Source organism: Malus domestica, chromosome 12, assembly GCF_042453785.1.
Source record: "Malus domestica chromosome 12, GDT2T_hap1".
In the NCBI taxonomy this organism is placed as follows: domain Eukaryota; kingdom Viridiplantae; phylum Streptophyta; class Magnoliopsida; order Rosales; family Rosaceae; genus Malus; species Malus domestica.
In genome coordinates this window covers 25,900,446-25,909,496 of record NC_091672.1, presented here as the reverse complement: position 1 = coordinate 25,909,496, position 9,051 = coordinate 25,900,446, and the positions used below count along the sequence as shown (strand labels likewise).

General features: G+C 39.1%; 2 protein-coding genes across 2 annotated transcripts; both read right to left on the bottom strand.

Moving 5' to 3' along the window:
* Nucleotides 1-757: 757 nt before the first annotated feature.
* LOC139189904 (uncharacterized) lies at nt 758-1,129 on the bottom strand. The gene has a single exon (XM_070809171.1). It carries the CDS (start codon nt 1,127-1,129, stop codon nt 758-760), a length of 372 nt encoding a protein of 123 aa, XP_070665272.1.
* Nucleotides 1,130-5,725: 4,596 nt separating this feature from the next.
* Nucleotides 5,726-6,521, bottom strand: LOC103450748 (non-specific lipid-transfer protein 1-like). Its single transcript, XM_008390123.4, has 2 exons — nt 6,044-6,521; nt 5,726-5,918 (listed from the first exon to the last, which is right to left on the bottom strand). Exons 1-2 carry the CDS (start codon nt 6,391-6,393, stop codon nt 5,909-5,911), a joined length of 360 nt encoding a protein of 119 aa, XP_008388345.1. The 5' UTR covers nt 6,394-6,521; the 3' UTR covers nt 5,726-5,908.
* Nucleotides 6,522-9,051: the final 2,530 nt, after the last annotated feature.

The window sequence follows — 9,051 nt, the reverse complement described above, 5'->3', positions numbered from 1 at the left end:
TTATACACGCCTCAATTCTCTTGCAAAACTCATGAGGGAATCCCAAAACACTCATCATTTCCAGAAGAAAGCTCCATTTAACCCGATCGCAAGCTTTTGCCATGTCAAGCTTCATGGTGACACAGTTCTCATCCCTGTTATGTTGCTGATTCAGTGAGTGGAGAATCTCATGCACAACCAATATATTATCCTGGATTTGTCAACCCGCCATAAAAGCCGATTGGTTTGCACTAATCAGATGTGGGAGGACATTCTTCATGCGATTAGAGAGAATTTTGGCAATCACCTTATACCCAACATTACATAAGGAAATAGGCCGTAGCTGAGACATATTCCTCGGGCTGGGAACTTTAGGGATAAGAACCAGATGTGTATGGTTTAATTTCCTTAACATTTTTCCGGAGACCCAAAAGGCCTGAACCATAGCAAAAATATCTCTACCAACCACGTCCCATAATTCATGATAAAAACTACCTGTGAATCCATCCGGCCCCGGGGCTTTATCCGCCAGGTTTTGGAACATAGAGAGTCGCACTTCTTCCTCCGTTATCGTTTGCATCAGCCTTTGAGCATTTTCCGGTAAGATCTGGGCCTCTACACATTCCGTGATTTCATGAGTACCTCGTGGATTACAGGTGCGGAAAAGGTTCCTGAAATACATCACTGCTATCTCATCCACCTTGCTGGGTTCCGTGCACCAATTTCCTTACTCATCTTCCAACCCCACAATTTTACTGCACCTGCGTCGCTTCATAGTTTAAGCATGAAAGAATTTAGTATTCTTATCCCTATCTTTAATCCATTGGTTCCTAGACTTGAGCTTCCAATATCTTTCTTCCTCCCTGAGTAAGTGTTTAAGTTCCCCCTCCATATTCTGAACAGCCTCACTAGCAAACTTGTTCGACTTGTAGGTGTCTCTCAGATCATTTTTCAGAATTGCAATCCACAGTTTTGAGTTTCTTCCACTTGCTCTACTCCATTTTTGCAGCCCTTTGCAGACCCATTTCAGTTTCTCCACCACTTTAAATGGTTGGGATCCCACAAAGTTATACTTCCAGTTTGTTTCCATAATACCATGGCAATCCTTTTCCCCATTCCATCGGGAATCGTATATAAACCGTTTCCTCATTTTAAAAGGAGTAAAATCAGTATCCAAGATTAGCATAGCATGGTCAGATCCTTCCAAAACTTCATGCAGAACTTTAGCCTCCGAATGGGCCGAGACCCATCCTTCCGATGCCAATCCCCGATCAAGCCGTTGTTGGATGGGTCCCTCATCCCTTCGGTTCCTCCAGGTAAAGGGGTAGCCTGTAAAGCCCAAATCAAGTAGCTCATTGCCAGAAACAAAATCACGAAAGTCTTTCCTGCTTGCCACAGATCGGTAATTCCCCCTTCATTCTCAGAGTCATCCAGAATGTCATTAAAATCCCTAATAACAACGCATTTCTCCCCCGCAGCCCCCAATCGTTGAGATAAAATGCGCCATTGGTCCCTCCTCTTCTTATCGTCCGTGCTTGCATAAACCGCAAACAATCTCCACTCCTCTTCCTTGAGCTTATCACTGATACCCACCTCAATGAAAAAATCTGAGTATTTGACAAGCATTACCAGGTCGTAGTTTCTCCAGAAGATACACATACCTCCCGCAATGCCTCTTGGTTCAACCGCATGCATGAAATCCATCCCAAGTCGCTTATTCAGGAAAACATAGTGATTACTCCGATTTTTTGTTTCTAGGAGTATCACTATGTCAGGGGTGTGGAGTTTGTTTTGCTCCATCAAATCGTCAACTGTCAGGTCACCCCCGATACCCTGACAGTTCCAGCAGATTAGCTTCATGGATTCCTGGGAGACCCCTCACGGCTGGTCTCCTCCGCATCCGAAAGCAAAATCAGTCTTTGTTTACTCATTTTTTGTACCCAAACCTCCACTGTATCCTCATGCTCCACATCTTGAAACTGCCTTTTTTTTTCCTTTTGTTTCCCTCATTACAGCTTCTATAATTGGGGTTAGCTCAAAAGGGTCGTCCTCCATAGTCTCCTTATCCTTAGTCACATCATTCTCGGATCCCTGTTGGTTTTGCCTTCCCCTTCCGTTCACAATGTCTCATTCGGTAGTATATGCAATTTGCAGTTCCACATTTAAGTCAATGCCTATGCCCGATTCCTTAGGTTTGCTAGCCTCGTATAGTCTATCATCATGTTCAGGAAGTTATTTCAGGATAATGTGCCTTGCCTCTTCCGCCATCACTCCCCCCGGTCCTATTAAACCTGCATCGAATGCTGCCTCCCTTGCCCTTCTTGCTTCCTCTTCCTTCATCATTTGGCATCGAATTTCCCCAGCTAGAGATTTACCCGCACTCCCTTTTAGAGTTGAGAAGGCTCGCGATTTACTTGGCAAGGATGCCGTATCAACCACCTCTTCTTCCCCCCGAGCTACACTTTCCTCGCCACTGAGGATGCTCTGGTCTCTAGTTTGTGCCAGATCTCTTGTGCCTGAATCCAAGGATGAGCGAGAGCTTATTCGGTTCCCATCTTTGTCCTCGATCCGCTCCCTCCTCCATCTTCCTCCGCTTTTTCTACCGCCATTAGACCCAACTGAAGCCTTACTACGTGAGTTAGATCCCAGAGGTTTCCCTCGGATGTCAGTTTCTGCTTCCAGCCCACGGAATGCAGGGGTATCATTAATATCCCCCATACCATCCTCATCTGTTATTCGATCCATCTGCAGTTCCTGGCAAACTCGGGTAGCATGTCCCAATATTCCACAAATAAGACAGTATCTTGGTAGAATATCATATTTGAAATCCACCCATACAGTTCCTTCATCCGGAAACTTCACAAAGGTCCATCGCATGAGAGGTTCCCACATATTGAAGCAAATTTTGACTCACAGGAATCTTCCGATACAATCTCGGCTGCCCGAAGCATCTACCTTCCTAACAATGCCTATTAGTCCTCCAATGGTTTCCGCTACCACCGCCGTCATGCTCAACGGTGGGACATTGTGGATCTGGACCCATAGGACCCCGTAAGATAGTGGTGCCCATCTGTTCTGTCCCTTCCCCGTTCGGTCAGCCACCAGCACCATATTGCTTTTGAAAGTCCATGGCTGGTCCGCCTCTAGCACCCTTTGTAGATCTCTCATCCCAGCAAATCGTGCCAAGAATTTGCGCTCTCCAATGTCACGGATTGAGACTCCTTCCTGCCCCCTCCATAGCGACGAGAAGCAGTCAATGAAAGCCTCACTACACACCTCCTTTGATGTTAGTACTTCCGCAATCAGGGTGAACTGGAACCCTAACAAAGCTCATTCGACCGCCTTTTTATCGATTTTTATCCCTTCCCGTTCCTTATCGGACAACCTTAGTCTAGAGCCAAACCTTGCCCCCAACTCCTCTAGATCTCGTTTTTCGTATCTCTCAGCCATGGAAAATCCTTGCAAAACCTTTCCCGAGTCTTCCCTTCCAGATCTACCCTACACACACCCGGCCCTCCCCTCCTCACCACTCAGATCTCCTCGCCACCGCGCCTTGCTAGGAGACCACCACTTCGCACGCCTTTACTTACTCCTCATCCCGAGTTCCAACCCTAGCCACCCTCCCGATTACACCTATGCCCTTTCCTTCACCCCTACAGGAAGGGAGCACCGAGACAACCTAGCCGATCTCCTATTCAGAGGTGGTCAGGATCCTCCTAGGTCGGCCGCTCAATCGCACCGAAAACCTCCTTTCGAGGCACTAAAAGATTAACCCCACCCAACTTTTGATTTTCTTTTGTTGAGTCACTAGTATTTGTAAAGACCTAGTTTTGAACAAACAAGAAATCAACCGTAATAATCGAGTGAGTGAGAGATTTTATTTTTATTTTTTACAAAGACCCAATACAAAAGCCGGCCCTCATGTGTATATGTTCAAACCGTCTCATCAATGCCGGACCATATATCATCAGTACATTTTCACGATTATTTGCCTATGGATTTACCGGGCCTGCTCACTTCTTCAGGACTTTGCTGGGAGTAATTAGTCTGTCAATTGTCTAAGAAATTTTCATCCTCTACAAATTAAGGTCAAGACTACTCTTGATCTCAAGTGGCTAATTCAAAAGGAGTGCAAGAAAATTTGGGAGTACAGGTCTTGAGTGGTCTTTGTCTTACAATATATTTATAGTTGTTTGTAAGTGGTGAATAGTCTTGGTGTTTAAGACGTTCATTTCAAACACATCGTGTTCTGAATTCAATCTAATTTTTTTTTTCATGTAGCTTAGTGTAGAATATCTCCCGTAATAAAAAATATCTATTCTTTTGTTTGCTTTCGTTTATACAAGGGAGCTGAAATCCAACGCTGCAAGTAAATGAGACCTTATGGACACCTAGCTAGGTGGTCGCTTACTTATTGAGGAAAGCTCATGTTTTCTAAAACAGACCTGGGCAGTTGGCTGTTGTTGTTGGTGCATGCTGTATTATTTACTATATATTGTATAATTCAATACTTTCATCTGATTCTATTTCGTTTTTTATGTTAATTAAGGACTGACCAAGAGTGAGTTACTTATCCAACAATTATTCTTCGGTTTTGAAAGATATTTTCCGGTTAGTTCTTAATATATATATGACTTCATAAAAACCAAGCGGCAGAAAAGGCCAGCGAACCTAAAAGAAACAAAACAAAGCAAATTATACACACCGCAAAAACCATGTCAGATCTAGAACTTGGGGACTGGAACATGTTTCTAGTATTTGTTAAACTGGACACTTTTTATAGAGAGGAAAGATTTTCCAGAAACGCTCGACGCTATCTAAATTTGTCAGAATTACATGTCAAAAGCTTTTCTTTTGTAGTCAAGACAAAAAAAAGAAAAAAAAAAAAGAAATCGAATTTCGTCCAAGTAATGGCTACATAGATGTACATCCATCCATGCATGCATAAATGAGACCATCGCGTAATGATGTTATTATAGTACTGTTACATTATTGCCTCAAGTTTGGTTGTGAATTTGAGTCTTAAAAGGAATCATGATGATTGAAGAACTGATAATAACCAAGCGGGATCATTTGAGTCTTCAACTTATAATATGACAATACTATAAAATTTTCATGATTCTTTTAAGACTCATGATGATCCCACTTGATCATTTGAATTCACTTCCCTAAAAATATGACAGTACTATAATATTTTAAATTCACAACCATCATTTGATTTTCTTTTAATTATTTAATTATTTAATTTTTTTTCTTTTATAAATTATGTATTCTTAAAGGAATCATGATGATCCCACTTTGGTATTACGATTACTGATATTCGTCTTCATTTTTAAATGAAATGTTTTAGGTTTAAATTCTTAACTTGTAAATGAAATATTTTAGGATCGAATCTTATATGAGTGACTAGTTTGATACCAACTTGTTTTCCTTGCATCATTATGTAAATTCATTGTACATGCTGGTAATAATATTTTTATTCTCATTCTTTCACAGAAAAATACCTAAAAATTTAGATATTTTTAGGGAAGTGAATTCAACCCATTTTTTTCTCTTGAAAATTTATTTTATTTATCTTTTGATTTATTTAGTATTTTAATCAAATAATTAAAAGAAAATCAAATGATAAAAACAAACACAAATGGTGCAGTTTCAAATTAAAAGAGAAACAAATAACAGAACTTTAAAAACAATCAAATAACAAATAGAAGCAAGGGAGTGTAAAAGAAAGAAAAAAGTGTGCGGATAAAAAGCTAGAACATATATTACTTCTCATTGCATTTTTATTCATGAAGATAAAGGTAATACAGATCTTGTTAAGAGAATTTCACAAACAACGACCATGTACTACAAGAGAGCTGATAGATAATTCTTCAACACCCACTTTATTTTAATATGCAACTTAATACGGGCTTCTTCTCCATCAGCTTCACTGGATACTGCATCACAATAAATTGCAACGAACGAGTAATTAAGGTTAGAGGCATAAAATCTCCGTCACATAATACAAACTTTTATTGATGCATAATAAAACTAAAAAAATTTCTATAGCGAAAAAACTTACCTGTTGCATTTAGTGTTCGGTCCAATTGGGTAAGGAAGGCGGACGCCACAGGCCCCAGGGAGTCCATAGATGAGGTTAGGTTTTATTCCTTGGACTTTTGTAGCAGTGTTGACCAAGCAGGTGCAAGCGGTTCGGCGATCAGGTGCGGTCTGAGCGGCGTCGTTCAGCTTCTGGATCCCTTGGCAACATGTTGGTGGAACTTTCCCACCAGTCTTCAAGTAAGGAATGCAGGGTGCCACGTAGTTTGTCACCTGGCCGCATGATGATATGGTAGCTTGGGCGAATGGTGCACCCACCACAATGCACACGAGGGCCACGAAGGCAAGCTTGAATGCCGCAGAGTTCGCCATTGATATTGGAGTTCAAGGAAACTAAAGAGCTTGATGAATGCTTCTGCGTTGATTTGTGATAGTTTGATTGATTGTGTGGTATGGGAAGTAGGCTTTCGGTGGGTTTATATAAGAAAATGTGGGAGTGCGGAACAAAGACACGTACGTACTGTGCTACGAATATGGATGCATGGTATTAGTTGGCAGCTGTATTCAAAGCTTTTTATTTGTACTTGTTTTTATGCGACGTCATTAATTTGAATGCTCTTGAAGCTTCATGTAGAAAGCCATGAAAATTTGAACTTGTAATCTGCCTTGAGTTGAGGCTAGTGTTGCAGATGTCTAATAGTACGGTAATCTTCCAAAGAGGATAGCACAGAACTGCTTCAGAATCTGTAGCTTCATTAGGCCATCATTGATAGGAGATTTGAATCTAAATTTACAGTTTATGGTTTCTCCAATGCACCAATAACCAAAACTTATCTTTTTTTTTTTAAATTATTACAAGCGACTTTACTGCTTTAACTTTTTAATCATGTGCATAAAAAAAAAAAAAAAAAATATATATATATATATATATATATATAAGCCCACACGTATTTAGACCCAAATATTGAAATTTGAGTTATTTCATTGGAGCTATACATCTTACAAGTTACTGAAGTTTTCTGAGAAATTGTATGCAACTTCTGTCACATTTGGGTTTCTTAATTTTTGACAAGTTTACCATGTGGACTAGTTACGAGGACCATTTTCATTGACCATATGAACCAATCATACAAGAAAATTATGACGAGCTATTTTCTATCATAACATCTTTCAGTCCAAAACTTTCAAGTGGAAGAGATATCTTTGAAATATTCTGAGTCTTTTGATTAGAATATTAGTAGAGAATTTTTTTTTTTAATAAATGATATTATTTATACTTAGGGGGAGGAGATGGACTTAGCCTCATAATGGGCTAGCGATAATGTGGTTCAATTCACTTTTGCCGAGAATTGAACCTAAAATCTCTCATTTACAAGTAAAGAAAAATACCACTAGACCGTTTTACGAAGTGACTTTTAGTAGAGAATTTGAGTCGGTGAATCTCCTAGTCTCCTATTAATTAACTATACATTTAAGAAATTTAACTATAGAGAACCTTTTTAGTTCACTAATCACCTAGCATGTAATTGACGTGTATATATGTGTGTGTGTGTATATATATATATATATATAGAAGAATAATTTATCGTCCTGGGTTTGATCCTGACTTTGGTGAATCGTACGTTGGTGGTTAGGAAAAGTTGAAATGCCTCTGTAAGTTTTTCCAAGCCCTGAAAGAATGGATTGCTGTGATGAAATCGCAAACTGATCCTCCTTTTAAGGAAAGTAGAAGAATAATTTATATGTCCATAGAGCATGCACCTTTGTCACGAAGGGACAAATCTTATTGATTGATTTATCCCACGAATAAAAGGTACACTTTACTTACAGATGTTTCAAAAAATAGATGACATATATATCACGTTATTTAACACTTCTTTTTGCACGAGGACAAATAACTTGATAAAACCATGACGATAGAGCTCATGAATTTGAAAGAGAAAAAAACAAAAAGAGAGAGCACATGAAGGTTAGAGCACATGAATTTGAAAGAGAAAAAAACAAAAAGAGAGAGCACATGAAGGTTTTGTTCCCACTTTAATTTCAACACCCCATATTTCTAAAAACAGGTTGTACTTGCACATCTTAACTTGAAAACAAAAAATATCCAACAAAGGAAAAAAATTAATCTAGTTATCACTTAAAGGACTAAAGAGGATCAAATTTTCGGACATCAATTACCTAATATATAAAAAGTTAATAATTTGAGGTAACAAAGTGAACATCTGGGACATTTTGACGTCGTTGTGAGATAAGTTTATAAATTATACCTGTTGCAGTTGGTAGAGATGCTGAACTTGTAAGGGAGGTTAGCTCCACAGCTGGAGGGAAGGCCAGAGACAAGGTTAAGGCAGACTCCTGGAATCCTACTGGCATCTAATTCCAAATACTTACAAAAGGTTTGGCGGTCAGCTGTGGTTTGTGCCCTATTATCCTTTAATTATATTTTTTCTACTTGTCGAGAGTTGCTTTGAAGTCATAGCAATGCCAGTTATGACATGTCTACAAAAAAGAAGAATTTTGTGGATCAAAATTTGGCAAACTATGTCCTAGACTTATTTTTGCTTAGTTCGTTTGGGTAGCTATAAGCCCCGTTTTCAATCAAAAAATAATTTTCATTCTGTTTTTTTCCTTAATTAATTATTGTAAGAGGAGGAGGGATTTACGCAAGTTAAAAAGAAAATCAAAACAAAGCATTACTGTTTTCTAATTTTTACTGGAAAACAGAGCTTTACTTACATCATTAATTCTAAGTAGATAACTTTTACAATATTCATGACCTAGGGACGATATTAAGAAGTACTGGAATATTTTGAAGGAACCCCTTGTGGATCACATAACCACACTGCAACCCAACAACAAATTAAAAATAGTAAAGTCATAATTTTTTTCATGAAGGTGATGTATTCGACACAGAAATAATAAATAACAATAGGCAACGAGAACAAGAGTACTAAGGATTTTTATACGTACTCGTCGCAGTTGGTGGAGGAGCTAATTTTGTACGGGACATCGACTCCTCACTTGTCG